We start from the raw sequence: 20,051 nt of genomic DNA, 5'->3' as shown, positions 1-20,051 counted from the left end.
CCATCCTTTATTCAGCTTCAATGATGATTGACTCATAGCTAGTCTTGTTTGATCTATACCTCTGCCCACCCCAGAATTATTTTGAAGCAAATGCCAGATGTTGTATTACTTCATCCATAAACATTTCAGTGTGTATGTGAATGGTGAGTCTTTTAAAAAACTTAATCACAATACCATTATTTTCTCTCAAACAATATTTCTTAAATATCAGATATCCAGTTAGAGTTTAGACTTCCTCTCAGGGCATATCTTTTTTAGATTTTGAAATTTCTTTGAATCTGGGTCCAAATAAGATCTATGTGTTGCGATTGGTTTATAATGTATTTGTTGAAGAAACTGGGCGATTTGTTCTGTATAGTTTCCCACAGTCTGGTATCATTAACATGTTTTTCTGTATTTCCTATAGATTAAGAGGCTTAGCCTACATGCACCAATTTGAATTTCCCGGATGGGATCTGAAGGAGATCCCAGGTTAATTTTCAACACCTTATAATCCAAATATTGGAGAAGGTTTCCTGGGTAGGGAAAGTTCAGGCTCAAATTGATCACATACCAGGTGGACAGTTGCTTCTCCCATGGGACAATATATGGTTAATGGGTCTGAGGAGAGTATGTGCCCTCGATCTGACCTACAGCCCTTATGAAATGGCAGCAGGATTGAAAATCCATAAAGATAGAGGGAGACATTATTATTAAAAGACCTCATATGTGATGAGTCTTCATGTGCATGGAGGGTGAGACATACTCCCTCTAAATATAGGAAATAGTGATAAGGAGGTTTCCTAAAGTTTCTTTGAGATGTGAGTCAGACAGGGGGCCTTAAGTTAAGAGAGATTAAGGCTTGAGGCAAGAGAGAGACACATGTAGGTGTCCTTTTGCCACCCTGCCATTTATTTATTTATTTTTCACATCTTTATTGGAGTATAAATGCTTTATAATGCTGTGTTAGTTTCTGCTGTACAACAAAGTGAATCAGCTATATGTATACATATATCCCCATACACACTGCCATTTAAAAGGGAGCTGTTTAAAGAGACCATTGTGTCTCTTAATGAAGCCAGCTGCCTGGGACCTATTGGGAGATGAAAGCTCCATTGAATGCCTTTCCCAAGAGCCCAGCATTGTGTGTTTTGAGAAGTGAAATGTATGCCTTGGTCACTACTAGTAATGTCTGGAACTCTGAAGGGAATAAGGATTGTCCTGGTGAGTCCTTGTATATGTAGAGACGAGTGACTTTGATTTATATTTGAGTATCTGTAAGGCAAGAGATTCCCAGATTTCTTTATCCTTAAAGGAACAACTCTTAGGCAGTGGCCCAAGAGTTTGTAAAAATATGCAGATGGGACCATTTGTTTGTCAGGACATTTGTGCAAAGATGACTTCCTAAAGTCTGACCACTTGTTTTGTTCCTTGGATCCTGTCCTTTATGGGGGACATCCTAGTTAAGGAATGGAAAGCAGCAACATTCCACTGAGCTCCATCACCTATGATGGTGGCAGTGCTATCCATAAAGTCTGTGAGCTCACATTGCTGTTTACTTAGTTAACCCCAGGGGAATTCCTAGTCAAGGGCTCTGAGGGAGGGGAGACCTCCTCTAGCACCATGGCATCTGGCAAGAGACTAAGGACCGGGAAGACCACTCCCTCCTGTAGGTGGAACATTCCAGAGGGCTCAGGTTTGGCTGAGCCTATAGGATATACCTGTGCTGAGTTTGTGGGGGTGCTGCCTCCATGATCCAAGGCATAGTAGGCATCTGGGTTCAGAGAGTCCCAGGCTTAGGGTCTTTGAAAGCCTTTATCTCCAAGAGATCTTAGTATATAGCCAGCCGTTGTCACTCTAATGGTGCATAGCATAGGACCAAAAGGGTCAGTTTCTTGCATCATAAGCCTTTAGGCACCTGGTGGCCGTCAGAGGGGTTCCAGAGGCATGAGAGGAGGTTGGTGCAGCCTCTGCAGAGAAGGAGTCTCTGAGGGCACTAACAGGAGCGACTGCTGATTTTAATTTGAACAGATTCTGGAGCCTTTTGTTGGAAGGGTTCCTTTCCAAGGTGGGATGATTTGTAAGTAACAGCTCAGTGAGATTAACTAAAATTTGTAAGTCAGGAATATGTTGCTTCCAGACCCAAATAAGACTGAAAGACATTATGGGTGCTGAGAGATTTTACTGTAGTTTCTTGACAGTGTCAGGCATAGAGTTGCCCTGTTTTTACCAATACTTTTCAGGAATTTAACCAAGGTGTCAGGGCTTTGCATTATGTGTGAGGCAGTGGCCTATGCCTTTTTTTGTGAGCTCTTTTGTGAGTATTTTTATGTTCTTAATGAGCATGTTAAATGAATCTCCTCAGAGGAGGATGTCGTCCATATAATGTCATACCTGTGCTCCTGGAAAAAGGTGGATGCAGTTAAGATTGTGTACAATGGCAAGGCTGCTGAAGTATCCGTGGGTAGTCTGGCAAAGGTCCATTGTGTTAGACCTTAGGGTGTGGGTTTAGCAAACTTCCTATGAAGAGGAATTGAGAGTTTTTAGCCATGACATCAACGTTGGGTCAAGACAGCACTTGTGAAATATTTTATCACAGGCTCGTACCTCATGCCACACACAAAAATTTACTCAAAATGCACCATCGACCTAAATGTAAGAGTACAAGCAGCCAAAGGGGAAAAAATACATAAATTGGATTTCCTCAAAATTAAAAACTTTCAAGTTTCAAGGGACACCACCAAGAAAGTGAAGATGCAGCCCACAAAGTGGGACCCGAAATTTGAAAATCACAAGTTCAGGAAGGGAATTGTATTTTGGAATATATGAGGAATTATTACAACTGAACAATGAAAAGACAAATAACCAAAATTTTTTTCTTTTTACTTCCTTTTTTCTTTTGGCCACGCCATGAGGCATTCCCGACCAGGGATTGAACCCGTGTCCCCTGCAGTGGAAGCACGGAGTCTGAACCACTTGGACCTCCAGGGAAGTACCACCAAATTTTTTAAATGAGCAAAGAATTGGAATACACATTTCTCCAAAGAAAATATACAAATGACAAATAAGCACATAAAGATGTTCAACATCATTGGGGAAATGCAAATCAAAATCACGACATACCACTTCAAACCCACTAGAATGAATTTAATCCAAAAGATGGCGAAGATGTGGAAAAAATGGAACTTTGATATATTGGTGGAACTGTAAGATGATGCAGCTGCTTTGAAAAAGAGTTGGCAGTTCCTCAAAAAGGTAAGCATGGAGTTACCGTATGATCCAGCAATTCTATTCCTAGGTGTATATATCTAAGAGAAATGAAACATATGTCCACACAAAAACATGTACGTGAATGTTCTTAGCATTGTTCTTAGTAACAATAAATAAGTGAAAACAATGCAAATGTTCATCAACTGATGAATGGGAAAAATGTGTATCCATACAATGGAACATTATTTAGCAATATGTATAAAGGCAAAAGTACTAATCTATGCTGCAACATATGCTAACCTTGAAACATTATGCTATGTGAGAGAAGCCCATCACAAAGACCACATATTGTATGATTCCATTTATATGAAATGACTAGAATAAGCATATGTGTAGATATAAAGAGTGGATTAACAGTTGCCAGGGTCTGAGGGAACAAGAGTGGGAAGTGACTGCTAAGGGGCATGGGGTTTTGGATAATGAGAATATTCTAAAATTAGATGGTTGTGCATCTCTGTAAGTATACTAAAAACCACTTAGTTGTATTTTTAAAAGGATGAATTTATGGAATGTGAGTTATATGTCAATGAAGCTGTTACGAAAAGAAACAAGTATAAGGAAGATTCTATAGCCAGTGGGGGCAGAGAGTGGTTAAATTCACAGACCTGTTTGCTGATCACGTAAGTGTTAATTGTATAAAGAATCTAGTGCATAGTATGTGCTCTGTGGAAATTATTTGTTGTACAGCCACTTTCTCAAGTCATCCCCAGCCTTACATTTAGAGGCAGAATGATGTTCAGCAGGATAACAAGGGAGTGCTGCCTCCAGAATTCCTGAATTCAGCTGAGGCTATGATTGGATGCAACAGGCAACCTTCTTCTTTTTTTGTTTTTAATTTTTTGGCAGCGCCACGTGGCGTGCGGGATCTTAGTTCCCCAACCAGGGATTGAACCTGTGCCCCCTGCAGTGGAAGTGAGGAGTCTTAACCACTGGACCGCCAGGGAAGTCCCCAGGTGGTTCTCTGTTAAAGGATGCTTTGGGGAATTCCCTGGCGGTCCAGTGGTTAGGACTCCATGCTTTCACTGCCGAGGGCCCAGGTTCAGTCCCTGGTTGGGGAACTAAGATACCACAAGCCATGCAGCCAAAAAATAAATTTATTAAATAAAATTTTAAAAAATTAATTAAAAACAAAAAGAATGCTTTGGATTTGTTCCTTGGTTACTTGATGAGTCTAGTGTGACTTCACGTGGCCTGGATGAAGCCTACAATTTGGACTCAAAATGCTTCTTGCACCTTGGAATGTGAGAACGAGCCAGTGAGGCACCCGGAGCTATTTAGCGTGTTGGGTCTGGGGGAAAAAGGCAGATCTTAGTTGTGGGAAGTGTTTGTTCCAGGATTTGGCCTACATGGATACAGAGCACTTCTAGGCCTGAGGGCCCCATCAGTGTCCTTGAAGCGAGTATGACTTGGATACATTTTGGATCAGAGGCCCCTAGTCTGAAAATGTTAACCACTCAGGACAGGTCAGAGAACCCTAAGAACATCATAGGAATTGGGTACTGCTTTAGCATAAATTAATTCTTCTATATCTATGTTCTTTGGGATTGGGGAAGGGATTTGATTGTTTATATTTCTGCAAATCTCAGTATATATATTGGGGCATGGAAGGGACCAGGTGCCATGAAAAGGGAAGGAAATATTTATCTTAACTTAGTCATTTAGAAGGAAGCCTATTCTCACGGTTTCCTTTTTCTTTCCTGACTCTGTATTCTCAGGACTCAGCACTTCTCCATGAGAAGAAGCCAGAGGAGGACTAATAATTTGCCCTTGTAAGCCATGCCCCATGTGAGTTGGTGTTTTTTCTTCCCCTCATCAAATAGTCATTGTTTTCTAAGATATGAATGCTCAATATTCTTATCTCCAGATTTTCTGCCTCACTAAGCCCCACCTCTCTCTTCTCTAGCCATATTTAGGGATCCATTTTGCAAATCAGGAAATGTATTAAGGAAAGAGTAGAACCTCTTGTGTCAGAATGTGGTTTGATGAGATGGGACTACACATGCAAAATTCAGTCTTTCTCATTGACCTCCATTTTCTGGTTGATTAGGATAGAAAATTGCTGTTTATCTCAGAATGTGGTGAAATCTTTGGTCTGTGAGGCTTTTAAGATTGGAAATGTGATCAAATGTAGGATTTAGAACAGAGAGGAGCGTGTCATGTCAGTGAATACCTCAGAGGTGAATACCAGTGACAAGGTCCATTTCAAATTTGAATAGAATGTGTAAGTCAGGGGCCACATATGTGTGAGTTTAGCTCATCTTTCATTGGTTTTCTGTTGCTCAGAATAAGCAAAGTGTACAGTGAGCAATGATGAGTGGTAAAATGATCAGCCAGAGGGTTAGATATTTGCGAATTTTAGAAACAGAGCTGATGTTAGAGAAGGAAAACAAACTAAATACTGGAAAATAAGAAAATGATTACAGGGAATTCCCTGGCGGTCCAGTGGTTAGGACTCTGTGCTTTTTACTGCCGAAGGCCGGGGTTCAGTCCCTGGTGGGGGCACTAAGATTCCACAAGCTGTGCTGTGCAGCAAAAAGAAAAAAAGAAAATGATTATAATTATAATATAGAATATTATATACCTTATAAAAATGATGTCTATGAAAGGATTTGCTAGGACAAGGAAGAATATTATTGCTAAGTTATTCTGAGACTTGAGTTGGAAATAAATTCTTAAATTATATAGAAATCTTATTTTCTAAGATAAACATTTTAAAAGACATTTGGAATGGGCCCATCAGTTTTGTTTTTTTCTCTTTTTTCTCCCTCCCTTCCTCCTTCCATCCTCTCTTTCTTCCCTCCCTTCCTTCCTTCCTTTTTCTTATTTTCAAATCTTTAAAGGGAAGAGGGGAGGAAGGAATTTGCAACTTATTTGAGAATTTGCATGTGTTATGTGCTTGCACACAGTATTTCATTTAATCAGAGAACTCCACTTACCTGGCTTTTGTTCATTCTTGTAACTGTTCACAAGAAGCTATGACAGAGTAATAGGAATGTTTAGAAACTATTTAGATGCTCTGCATTTATCACACTCCCTTCCTTTCCATTATTTAGCCATATTGCAAACTTCCAGCTTCAACGTATTTCTGTTTTGGCCACTTTATGTAATACTTTTCTTCTCCTCTCATTACTTCTAAAAAATATTTCTTTATTTTACCATTAACCCTGGGTTGTCATTTCAGAGGTTGGTGTTGTTCAAGGATGTGGCCATAGACTTCTCACAGGAAGAGTGGGAGTGCCTGGAATTGGAACAGAGGGATTTGTACAGAGACGTGATGTTGGAGAACTACAGCAACCTGGTCTCACTGGGTAATTTTGTCTGTTCCCAATAATTCAACTTCAGTCTTTGTGAAAGTTAGAAAAGTTTCCAAGTGCCTAGCTGAATTTCAGACCCCTAGTCCCAAATAAATTTTTTGTGCCTTATAGACTTTGAAATGGACAGCTCCATTGGGCACTTTTATCTACTCTTTTCTTCAGATATCCTTTCTCTGAATCTTTCTGTAATTGACCTTCTTACTTGATGAACAGTGGACTCAATTTTAATTCTGGACAAGCAGAATGTAACCATATCCATTTCCATTCTTATAAGCAGGATTTTCCATTTCTAAGCCAGATGTGCTCTCCTTATTGGAGCAAGGGAAGGACCCTTGGAAGGTTGTACGGGATGTGACAAGAGGTCTGAGCCCAGGTGAGTAAGAGATGATCAGGCAAAGGGAGGCCGTTGTTAAATTCCTTAATAAGTTGGCCACACCTTTGAGTTATTAGCTCCAAAGTTCTCCTCACAGACCCAACTAAAGCCTTTTACTCCTAGGCCTGTGGAGTAAAATCCTGAGCCCTGGAGGACAAAAGTGTTTTAGCATCAGTTACCTAAGGAATCCCCCTCTTTGCTCCATTTACCACTTCCCTTGTTTTCTTTCATGTTCCCCTGTATTTTCAAGCAGGGAATAGCCCTCCTTTTTCAATGATAACCATTTTAACATTTTATATTTTTGATCTAGTGAAACCTGTATGAGTCTTTATCCAACAAATATTTTAAAATACCCTCTATATTCTAAGTATTGAGAATATAACAGTAAACAGGAAAAATTCCCTATCCCCATTGATCTTTTCCTAGCAGAAGAAATAGTAACAAATAAAAATATACAAAGAGTGATGAGTGTTAGGAAGCAAAACAAAAAGCATAGAGAATCACAAAGTAATGGGGAGAGGTGTTCTTATAGAAAGAGTGGTTAAGGATGGCTCTCTGAGGTGCTCGCATTTGAGGGGAGACATGAATAGAGTAAGCCATGCAAATTCTGGGAGAAGAGCAGGTTTTTGTTTTTTGGGGTTTTTTGTTTGTTTGTTTTTTGGCCGCCCTGCGTGGCTTGTGGGATCTTAATTCCCCAACCAGGGATCAAACCCAGGCCCTCGGCAGTGAAAGCTCAGAGTCCTAACCGCTGGACTGCCAAGGAATTCCCAAGAAGAGCAGTTTAAGGCAGAGGGACTAGCAGTTGCAGAGGAACTGAGGTAGCAGTGAGTTTGATCCTTTTGAGGATCAACAGATAAGTGTGGCTAGGGTGAGTCAGGGAGAACAGAAATAGAAGAAAGTAATGTATCAATATATATTCATCAATTTTAACAAATATACTGCACCAATGCAAGATATTAAGTTATTACTGATAAGGGAACCTGGAGGGGAAGGAAAAGGGAGCATGTGGGAACTCTCTGGACTTAGTTCAGTTTTTCTGTAAACCTAAAACTACTCTAAGAAATAAAGTCTTAATTAAAAAACATAAGATAAACTATAGGTTGAGTTCATACCAATTCAATTCAGATTCTGAATTATAGGCTTTTTATTTAACCCTTTTTAAGATCTTACAGCTGCATCTATTTTCTCCCATGCCAGGAGTCCCAGTTATCAAGGACACTAAGAATGATGCAATTAGAATATCACATAATTACATATTTTATCCCACATTATACAAGAAGTCTCTAAAATAAGAAGATCAACACTACCACTAACAATATGATTACTCAAAACAGTTTGAGATAATTGTTCTGGCAGTTTTTTGTTCCCTTCATAGGGTATATCTCACAGTCAAATTACTATGTTTGAAAGTTATTTGAAGTAGTTTCCTTGTATGGTTATGCCACCAATTGTAAATACTGGTTCTTTTTTTTTTTTTTTTCAATTTTTAAGCTGTGCTTTCCTGTAATTTAATTTTGTTTTATAATTATTTAATATATTTATATACCACCAAAGTCAAATCTACAAAACAAGTTATATTCAAAGAAATCTGACTTCTATTGCTGGCTCCTCCACCTGTTCCTTCCCTACCCTGTAACCATGGGGTTTATTCCTCCCCCTTTTTAAAATAAAAGCAAATGTGTATTATACATTTATACTTCTTCCACCTCCTCTCCTTCCTAAGATAAAAAGAGCATAACTATACATACTTTTATTGACATTTCTTTTTTTTTTCTTAATTTATTTATTTTTGGCTGCATTGGATCTTCGTTGCTGCGTGTGGGCTTTCTCTAGTTGCGGTGAGCGGGGGCTACTCTTCGTTGCGGTGCGCGGGCCTCTTACTACGGTGGCCTCTCTTACTGCAGAGCATGGGCTTTAGGCGCACGGGCTTCAGTACTTGTGGCGCCCGGCCTTAGTTGCTCCATGGCATGTGGGATCCTCCCGGACCAGGGCTTGAACCCATGTCCCCTGCATTGGCAGGCGGATTCTTAACCACTGTGCCACCAGGGAAGCTCGACATTTCTTTTACAATGAAGTGTATTTCAATCAACACTTCACATTAATATAAAGAGATATTCCTTTTTAACTGCTTCGTAGTACTCCATGATGTGGATATACCATGAATTATTTCTACCAGCCACCTACTGATGGACAATTGGGTTATTGTTAATCTTTTTCTGTAACAAATTATACTTCAGTGAAAACTTTCTGCATCAGAATTTTTGAAATTTGCTGGTGCAATTAAAAAAAAATTTTTTTTTGCTTTATTTTTTTGTTTGTTTTTTGGCCGTGCCACGCAGCATGTGGGATCTTGGTTCCCTGACCAGGGATCGAACCTGTGCCCCCTGCAGTGGAAGCATGGAGTCTTAACCACTGGACCACCAGGGAAGTCCCGCTAGTGCAATTTTGAGATAGAGTTCACATAAGTATAGATACCTATACATATCTATTTTTTCCCAGCTTGTCCTTTTACTTTCCTTAATGTGTTTTTGACATGCTAACCTTTTCTTTTGTTTTTGTTTTCTACTGTAACATGATCATTTTTTTTAATTTTACTTTTTCTACATAGATAATTAATCCAACATCATTTTTTTTTGGCCCCACTGCACGGCATGTGGGATCTTAGTTCCCCGGCCAGAGATTGAACCCATGCACCCTGCAGTGGAAGCATGGAGCCTTAACCACTGGATGTGGGAAGTCCCAGTGTGGTCATTTTTATGAAGTTGTGATTTGGAAAAATTTCCCCATTCCTAAGTTATAGAAGAAGTCACCCAAGTTTTATTCTAGTTATTTCTGTGTTTTCATTTCTCTAAGTAAGGGTATCTGATCCATTTGGAATTTATCCTACTGTAAGGTCTAAGGTACTAATGCAATTTCATCTTTTTTCTGTATGTTTATCCTTATGTCGTATTGTTGTTTTGTTTTTGTTTTTTTAAGGGAGAAGGAAGGTTTCATTATTTGCAGCAAGTAAGGAGAACACTGGGGATCTTTCCCAAAGCAGTGTCTCCTATGTTTATCCTTATGTTTATCACTTTCATTTATTAAAAAAGAGTACATCTTTTCCCTACTGGTTTTAGCTGCTACTTTTATTCTATGCTAAATTTACACTTATAATTGTGTCTATTTATGGATTTTTCTTTTCTGTTCCATTGGTTGCACTGACATCTTATGAGTATGATATTCAGTTTGAGTCCACCATTTCTACCTTAGAAGTTTCATTTTTCAAGGAATGTGAAAATAGCATTTGTTTACTTGTTATCTTACAGACTGGGAATCCAGGTGTGAAAACAAGAAGCTATCATCAAAAAGAGAAATTTATGAACTAGAAGCATCTCAGTGGGAGATAATAGAACAACTCACAAGCCATAAGTGTGAGTGCAAAAGTTTTCAAGATGATAAGGATTGCAGAGACCAGTTTGAAAGCCATTTAGGAAATAAAGAGGGACTTTTTAGGCAACTAGTAGTTTATGAAGAAATGCCTAATTTTAGTCAAACCACATCCGTTACGTTACAACAGAGAATTCATTCTACTGAGAAATTCTGTGAATGTAAAGCATGCAGAAAATATTTTATCCTTGGCTTTCAACAGACTGAACATCAGAAAAATCATTCTGATGAAAAATTCTATGAATGTAAAGAATGTGGAAAGGCCTTTATTCAGGACTCACAACTTACTTACCATCAGAGAGTTCATGTTGCTAAGAAACCCTATGAATGTAAGGAATGTAGAAAAGCTTTTATCTGTGCCTCGCAACTTATTTATCATCAAAGAATTCACACTGGAGAGAAACCTTATGAATGTAAAGAGTGTGGGAAGGCCTTTATTCGTAGCTCTCATCTTACTCAGCATCAAAGAATTCATACTGGTGAAAGACCCTATGAATGTAATGCATGTGGGAAGGCCTTTTTTCGTGGCTCACAACTTACTTACCATCAGAGAGTTCATACTGCAGAGAAACCCTATCAATGTAAGGAATGTGGAAAGGCCTTTATTCGTGGCTGTCAACTTACTGAACACCAGAGAATTCATACTGGTGAGAAACCCTATGAATGTAAGAAATGTGGGAAAGCCTTTAGTTATGGTTCACAGCTTACTCTACATTATAGATTCCATACTGGTGAAAAGCCTTATAAATGTAAAGATTGTGAGATGTCCTTTATTCGTGGCTCACAACTTACTGAACATCAGAGGATCCATACAGGTAAGAAACCACACGAATGTAAGCAGTGTGGAAAGGCCTTTAACTATGGCTCACAGCTTATTCGACATCAGAGAATTCATACTGGCGAGAAACCATATGAATGTCAAGAATGTGGGAAATCATTTATTCGTGGCTCACAACTTACTGAACATCAAAAAATTCACACTGGTGAAAAACCCTTTGAATGTAAGGAATGTGGGAAAGCCTTTATTCGTGGCTCACATCTTACTCAGCATCAGAGAATTCATACTGGTGAAAAACCCTATGAATGTAAAGAGTGTGGAAAGGCCTTTATTTATGGCTCACAACTGTCTCAACATCAGAAAATTCATACAGGTGAGAATCCCTATGAATGTAAGCAGTGTGGGAAGATCTTCATTTGTGCCTCACAACTTAATCTACATCAGATTTTTCATACTGGTAGGAAACCATATGAATGTAAGGAATGTGGTAAGACTTTTATTCGTAGCTCACAGCTAACTTACCATCAGAGAGTTCATACTGGTGAGAAGCCCTATGAATGTAATGAATGTGGGAAGGCCTTTATTCGTGGTTCACATCTGACTCAGCATCAGAGAATTCATACTGGTGAGAAACCATACAAATGTAACGAATGTGGAAAGGCCTTTAATCGTGGATCACAACTTACTCAACATCAGAGAATTCATTCTGGCGAGAAGCCTTATAAATGTAATGCATATGGTAAGAACTTTAGACGTCATTCACACCTTACTCAACATCAGAAACTTCATAATGGAGAAAAACTGTATGAAAAAATTAATTTAGTAAATCCTTTACCTGTTTGCCCATGACATTCAGCTTTGGGATATCAGAAAATTCAGATTATGAATGTGAGAATCCTTTTTTACTTAAACTTGTAAGTAACTCACCTTCAGAGAATTCACATTTAAGAAAGGCTAGATTAATATAAGTGCAGAATTACTTTCCATCATATTTCAATCCTAGTTAGACATTAGTGAATTCATATGAGAGCTCAACCCTAAATTGTAGGGTTCTCTTGTACAGTATCATCTGAGCTCCACCGTTTACTATGTGGGTGTTCCTTTGCAAAAGTTACTTAACCCCTGTTTGTTTTAGTTTCCATTAATATCATACATTTCATCATAGTGTTCTGCAATTTAAAGAAGTAAATACATACTGTAAAGCCTTAAAGCAATGTGTACTACATAGTTAATGCTTAATAAATGTTAGCTATTATTGTAAACATTACTTTTATTTAGTGTTTTAATCGTATACTATTACAGAATTCAAATGAGAAGGGAACTTTACAAATACAATACATACGGTAAATCTTTCATCACTCTTACCAAGCATCAGGTAAATCCTTTTGGAACAAAACATTCTAATATTAATGTGAGGTTATACCTTGTTCTGAATCAAAATTCTTACTAAAACGAAACCCTAAGGGGAAAAAAATGTTTTGCCCTTACAAATAAAGCTGCTTGTGAACATTTTTGTATAAATTTTTGCGTGAACATAAACTTCCATTTCTCTGGTCTAAATGTTTAAGAGAGTAGTTTCTGGGTTATATAGTAAATGAACGTTTCTCTTACAAGAAATGGACAAATCATTTTCCAAAGTGGCTTTTCCATTTTACATTCACACCAGGAACATGAGAGACCCAGTTTTTCTGTATCTCTACCAGCATTTGGTTTTTTCACCACTTTTTATCTTAGCCATTCTGATAGGTGTGTAATGATATCTCTTTGTGGTTATAATTTCCATTTCCCTAGTGGCTAATGATGGTGTGCTTATTTGCCATCCCTGTATCCATTGTGGTGAAATGACTGTGTCTTTTACTCCTTCATTTTTGAATTGTATCTTTTTTTTGACTGTTGGATTGTGAGAGAGTGCTTTCTTTATTCTAGTCAGTACTAGTCCTTTGTTTGATATGTAGTTTGCAAAAATTTTCCCCAGTGCGTAGCTTTTCAGCCTTCTAGGCAGGGTCTTTTGAAAAGCAAAACTTTTTAATTTTGATAAGGTCTAGCTTATTACTTTTTCCTTTTATGGATCTAGCTTTTGGTGTCAAATCTAAGGACTCCTTTTCTAGCTCCAGATCCCAAAGATATTCTCCTACATTTTTGCCTGAAGTTTTCATGGTTTTATGTTTTGCATTTAAGTCTGTGATCCATTTTGAGTTAATATTTGCATACATTATAAACTTTAGCTTCATGTTGTTTATTTGTTTGTGTTGCCTTATGGGTGTCCAGTTGTTCTAGTACCATTTGTTGAAAAGGCTACCTTCAATAAATTGATTTTGTGCCTTTATATTTGTGTATGTCTATTTCTGGATTTTCTGTTCTCTTCTGTTGATCTATGTGGCTATCCCTCTGCCAATACCACCCTGTCTTGGTTACTGTCACTCTGTAGGATGTCTTAATATTGGGTAGAGTGATTCCTCCCACTTTACCTTTTTAAAATTGACTTAACTATTCTAGGTCTTTTGCCATTTCATATAAATTCTAGAATAAACTAACCTATATGTACAAAAAAAGAGTTTGCTGAGTTGTAATAGAATTTCAATTTGGGGATAATTGACATCTTTACTCTCTGAGTCTTCCAGTCCATGAACATGATATGTCTCTCCATTTTTAGGTCTTTATTGTGGGTTTAATTGTGTTCCCCAAAATATTCAAGTCCTAACTCTCAGTACCTGTGAATGTGACCTTATTTGGAAATAGAGACTTCGCAGATGTAATCAAATTAAGGTGAGGTCATATTGGATTAGAGTAAGCACTACTCTAATGACTAGTATCCTTATAAGAAGAGGGAAATATGGACACAGACACATAGGGAAAGCCATGTGAAATCAGAGGCAAGGTTGGAATGATGCATCTACAAGCCAAGGAACACCAAGCCTTACTAATAACTACCAGAAACTGGAAAGGGCAAGAAAGAATCATCCCCTAGTGCCTTTAGAGAAAGCATGGCCCTGCCAATACCTCGATTTTGGACTTCTAGCCCTCAGAACTGTGAGAAAATAAAGTTAAGTTGTCTTAAACTAAGTTTGTTGGTAATTTGTTATGGCAGCCCTAGAAAACTAATATAGTCTTTGATTTCTCTTATTAGGATTTGTAATTTTTGGCATACAGATCGCATACATGATTTATAAGTGTATATCAAGTGTTTCATTTTCTTTGGAAAAGTTGTAAATGGTGTTGTGTTTTTCCTTTTATCTATTAATCACTAGTATACACAAATTATATATGTACATATACATATATACAAATCAATATACAAATTATATAATTTGTGAGTTCTACAGCAAAGTCATAGACTGTAATATCAATATAATTTGTATATGAGTTACAAATAACTTGTATATTGATCTTGTAATCTATTATCTTGCTGCAGAACTCACTAATTAGTTCTGGAAGTTTTTGTTTTGTACATTCCTTGGTATTTTCTACATAGATAATCATGTCAGCTATAAACAAGGACAGTTTTTTTCTTCTAGTCTATATGTCTTTTGTTTCTTTTCTTCCCTTATTATGGTGACTATTACTTCCAGTGTTATGTTGAGTAAGAGTGGTACAAGCATATATCCTTGCCTTGTTTCTGATCTTAGGGGGAAACTCTCAGTCTTTCACTGTTAAGTATTATGTTAGCTGTAGGTTTTGTGCAGGTGCTCTTTTTTATTTTTATTTTTTTATCTTTATTTTTTCTAACATCTTTATTGGAGTGTAATTGCTTTACAATGTTGTGTTAGTTTCTGCTGTATAACAAAGTGAATCAGCTATATGCATATGTATATCCCCATATCCCCTCCCACTTGCGTCTCCCTCCCACCCTCCTTATCCCACCCCTCTAGGTGGTCGCAAAGCACCGAGCTGACCTCCCTGTGCCATGCAGCTTCCCACTAGCTATTTTATATTTGGTAGTGTATATATGTCAATGCTACTTTCTCACTTCGTCCCAGCTTACACTTCCCCCTCCCCGTGTCCTCAAGTCCATTCTCTACATCTGTGCCTTTATTCCTGTCCTGCCCCTAAGTTCATGAGAACCTTTTTTTTTTTTTTTTTTTTTAGATTCCATATATATGTGTCAGCATATGGTATTTGTTTTTCTCTTTCTGACTTACTTCACTCTGTATGACGGACTCTAGGTCCATCCACCTCACTACAAGTAACTCAGTTTCATTTCTTTTTATGGCTGACTAATATTCCATCGTATATATGTGCCACATCTTCTTTATCCATTCATCTGTCAGTGGACGCTTAGGTTGCTTCCATGTCCTGGCTATTGTAAATAGTGCTGCAATCAACATAGTGGTACATGTCTCTTTTTGAATTATGATTTTCTCAGGGTATATGCCCAGTAGTGGGATTGCTGGGTCATACGGTCATTCTATTTTTAGTTTTTTAAGGAACCTCCATACTGTTCTCCATAGTGGCTGTATCAATTTACATTCCCACCAACAGTGCAGGAGGGTTCCCTTTTCTCCACACCCTCTCCAGCATTTATTATTTGTAGATTTTTTGATGATGGCCATTCTGACCAGTGTGAGGTGATATCTCATTGCAGTTTTGACTTGCTCTTCTCTAATAATTAATGACATTGAGCATCTTTTCATGTGTTTGTTGGCAATCTGTATATCTTCTTTGGAGAAATGTCTATTTAGGTCTTCTGCCCATTTTTGGATTGCGTTGTTTGTTTTTTTCAGACTGAGCTGCATGACCTGCTTGTATATTTTGGAGATTAATCCATTGTCAGTTGCTTCGTTTGCAAATAATTTTTCCCATTCTGAGGGTTGTCTTTTCGTCTTGTTTATGGTTTCCTTTGCTGTGCAAATGCTTTTGAATTTAATTAGGTCACATTTGTTTATTTTTGTTTTTATTTTCATTACTCTAGGAGGTGGGTCAAAAAAGATCTTGCTGCGATTTATGTCAGAGTGTTCTGCCTATGTTTTCCTCTAAGAGTTTAATAGTGTCTGGCCTTACATTTAGGCTTTTAATCCATTTTGAGTTTATTTTTCTGTATAGTGTTAGGGAGTGTTCTAATTTCATTCTTTTACGTGTCCAGTTTTACCAGCACCACTCATTGAAGAGGATGTCTTTGCTCCATTGTATATTCTGGCGTCCTTTGTCATAGGTTAGGTGACCATAGATGTGTGGGTTTATCTCTGGGCTTTCTCTTCTGTTCCATTGATCTATATTTCTGTTTTTGTGCCAGTAACATACTGACTTGACTACTGTAGCTTTGCTGTATAGTCTGAAGTCCGGGAGCCTGATTCCTCCAGCTCCATTATTTTTCTCAAGATTGTTTTGGCTATTCGGGGTCTTTTGTGTTTCCATACAAATTGTACAATTTTTTGTTCTAGTTCTGTGAAAAATGCTATTGGCAGTTTGATAGGGATTGCATTGAATCTGTAGATTGCTTTGGGTAGTAGAGTCACTTTCACAGTGTTGATTCTTCCAATCCAAGAATATAGTATACCTCTCCATATGTTTGTATCATCTTTAATTTTTCATCAGTGTCTTATAGTTTTCTGCATAGAGGTCTTTTGTCTCTTTAGGCAGGTTTATTCCTAGGTATTTTATTCTTTTTGTTGCAGTGGTAAATGGGACTGTTTCCTTAATTTCTCTTTCAGATATTTCATCATTAGTGTATAGGAATGCAAGAGATTTCTGTGCATTAATTTTGTATCCTGCTACTCTACCAAATTCATTGATTAGCTCTAGTAGTTTTCTGGTAGCATCTTTAGGATTCTCTATGTATAGTGTCATGTCATCTGCAAACAGTGACAGTTTTACTTCTTTTCCTATTTGCATTCCTTTTATTTCTTTTTCTTCTCTGATTGCTGTGGCTAAAACTTCCAAAACTCTGTTGAATGATAGTGGTGAGAGTGGGCAACCTTGTCTTGTTTCTGATCTTAAAGGAAATGGTTTCAGTTTTTCACCATTGAGGACGATGTTGGCTGTGGGTTTGTCATCCATGGCCTTTATTATGTTGAGGTAGGTTCCCTCTATGCCTACTTTCTGGAGAGTTTTTATCATAAATGGGTGTTGAATTTTGTCAAAAGCTTTTTCTGCATCTATTGAGATGATCATATGGTTTTTCTCCTTCAATTTGTTAATATGTTTTATCACATTGATTGATTTGCATATATTGAAGAATCCTTGCATTCTTGGGATAAACCCTACTTGATCATGGTGTATGATCCTTTTAATGTGTTGTTGGATTCTGTTTGCTAGTATTTTGTCGAGGATATTTGCATCTATGTTCATCAGAGATATTGGCTTGTAGTTTTCTTTTTTTGTGACATCTTTGTCTCATTTTGGTATCAAGGTGATGGTGGCCTCGTAGAATGAGTTTGGGAGTGTTCCTCCCTCTGCTATATTTTGAAAGAGTTTGAGAAGGATAGGTGTTAGCTCTTCTCTAAATGTTTGATAGAATTTGCCTGTGAAGCCATCTGGTCCTGGACTTTTGTTTGTTGGAATATTTTTAATCACAGTTTCAATTTCAGTGCTTGTGATTGGTCTGTTTATATTTTCTCTTCCTTTCAGGTTCAGTCTCAGAACGTTGTGCTTTTCTAAGCATTTGTCCATTTCTTCCAGGTTATCCATTTTATTGGCATTAGTTGCTTGTAGTAATCTCTCATGATCCTTTGTATTTCTGCAGTGTCAGTTGTTACTTTTCCTTTTCCATTTCTAATTCTGTGGATTTGAGTCTTCTCCCTTTTTTCTTGATGACTCTGGCTAATCGTTTATCAATGTTGTTTATCTTCTCAAAGAGGCAGCTTTTAGTTTTATTGATCTTTGCTATTGTTTCCTTCATTTCTTTTTCATTTATTTCTGATCTGATCTTTATGATTTCTTTCCTTCTGCTAACTTTGGGGTTTTTTTGTTCTTCTTTCTCTAATTGCTTTAGGTGTAAGGTTAGTTTGTTTATATGAGATTTTTCTTGATTCTTGAGGTAGAATTGTAATTGCTATAAACTTCCCTCTTAGAACTGCTTTTGCTGCATCCCATAGGTTTTGGGTCGTCGTGTTTTCATTGTCATTTGTTTCTAGGTATTTTTTTTATTTTGTCTTTGATTTCTTCAGTGATCTCTTGGTTATTTAGTAGTGTATTGTTTCGCCTCCATGTGTTTGTATTTCTTACAGCTTTTTTCCTGTAACTGATATCTAGTCTCATAGCTTGTGGTCGGAAAAGATACTTGATACAATTTCAATTTTCTTAAATTTACCAAGGCTTGATTTGTGACCCAAGATATGGTCTATCCTGGAGAATGTTCCATGAGCATTTGAGAAGAAAGTGTATTCTGTTGTTTTTGGATGGAATGTCCTATAAATATCAATTAAGTCCATCTTGTTTAATGTATCATTTAAAGCTTATGTTTCCTTATTTATTTTCATTTTGGATGATCTGTCCATTGGTGAAAGTGGGGTGTTAGAGTCCCCTACTATGGTTGTGTTACTGTCGATTTCCCCTTTTATGGCTGTTAGCATTTGCCTGATGTATTGAGGTGCTCCTATGTTGGGTACATAAATATTTACAATTGTTATATCTTCTTCTTGGATTGAACCCTTGATCATCATGTAGTGTCCTTCTTTGTCTCTTGTAATAGTCTTTATTTTAAAGTCTGTTTTGTCTGATATGAGAATTGCTACTCCAGCTTTCTTTTGATTTCCATTTGCATGGAATATCTTTTTCCTTCCCTTCACTTTCAGTCTGTATGTGTCCCTATGTCTGAAGTGTGTCTCTTGTAGACAGCATATATATGGGTCTTGTTTTTGTACCCATTCAGCCAGTCTATGTCTTTTGGTTGGAGCATTTAATCCATTTACATTTAAGGTAGTTATCAATATGTATGTTTCTATTACCATTTTCTTAATTGTTTTGGGTTTGTTATTGTAGGTCTTTTCCTTCTCTTGTGTTTCCTGCCTAGAGAAGTTCCTTTAGCATTTGTGGTAAAGCTGGTTTGGTGGTGCTGAATTCTCTTAACTTTTGCTTATCTGTAAAGGTTTTAATTTCTCCTTCGAATCTGAATGAGATCCTTGCTGGGTAGAGTAATCTTGGTTGTAGGTTTTTCCCCTTCATCACTTTAAATATGTCCTGCCACTCCCTTCTGGCTTGCAGAGTTTTTGCTGAAAAATCAGCTGTTAACCTTTTTCTTTGTATTTAATGTTTGGTAGTTTGATTAATATGTGTCTCGACATGTTTCTCTTTGGGTTTATCCTGTATGGTACTCTCTGTGCTTCCTGGACTTCATTGACTATTTCCTTTCCCGTGTTAGGGAAGTTTTCTACTATAATCTCTTCACATATTTTCTCAGACCCTTTCTTTTTCTCTTCTTCTTCTGGGACCCCTATACTTCGAATGTTGGTGCGTTTAATGTTGTCCCAGAGGTCTCTGAGACTGCCCTCAATTCTTTTCATTCTTTTTCATTTATTCTGCTCCCTGGCAGTTATTTCCACCATTTTATCTTCCAGCTCACTTATCCGTTCTTCTGCCTCTGTTATTCTGCTATTGATTCCTTCTAGAGTATTTTTAATTTTAGTAATTGTGTTGTTCATCACTGTTTGTTTGCTCTGTAGTTCTTCTAGATCCTTGTTACATGTTTCTTGTATTTTCTCCATTCTGTTTCCGAGATTTTGGGTCCTCTTTACTATCATTACTCTGAATTCTTTTTCAGGTAGGTTGCGTATTTCATCTTCATTTATTTGGTCTTGTAGGTTTTTACCTTGCTCCTTCTTCTGTAACACATTTTTTTGTCATTTCTTTTTTTTTTTTTTTTTGATAGGTGATGCTGTATTCCTGTCTTACTGGTTGTTTGGCCTGAGACATCCAGCACTGGAGTTTGCAGGCAGTTGGATAGAGCTGGGTCTTGGTGCTGAGGTGAGGACCTCCA

At 37.5% G+C, this 20,051-nt stretch overlaps 1 protein-coding gene across 2 annotated transcripts in view; it reads left to right on the top strand.

Annotated features, from left to right (window-relative positions):
• Positions 1-20,051, top strand: part of LOC133078876 (zinc finger protein 420) — a 178,773-nt gene that overhangs the window by 2,026 nt on the left and 156,696 nt on the right. Inside the window, exons 4-8 of one of the 2 annotated variants that reach the window (XM_061174043.1) lie at positions 2,895-3,234; positions 4,965-5,034; positions 6,431-6,557; positions 6,841-6,936; positions 10,242-12,342. In XM_061174043.1, the coding sequence (XP_061030026.1) occupies positions 5,026-5,034; positions 6,431-6,557; positions 6,841-6,936; positions 10,242-11,989 (1,980 nt within the window). In that variant the 5' untranslated portion in view covers positions 2,895-3,234; positions 4,965-5,025 and the 3' untranslated portion in view covers positions 11,990-12,342. Of the gene's footprint in view, positions 1-191; positions 3,235-4,964; positions 5,035-6,430; positions 6,558-6,840; positions 6,937-10,241; positions 12,343-20,051 lie in introns of those variants that run through there. The other variant, XM_061174045.1, reaches the window with a different exon arrangement.

Source organism: Eubalaena glacialis, chromosome 18, assembly GCF_028564815.1.
Source record: "Eubalaena glacialis isolate mEubGla1 chromosome 18, mEubGla1.1.hap2.+ XY, whole genome shotgun sequence".
Taxonomy (NCBI): domain Eukaryota; kingdom Metazoa; phylum Chordata; class Mammalia; order Artiodactyla; family Balaenidae; genus Eubalaena; species Eubalaena glacialis.
This window is presented reverse-complemented; position numbering and strand designations above follow the sequence as displayed.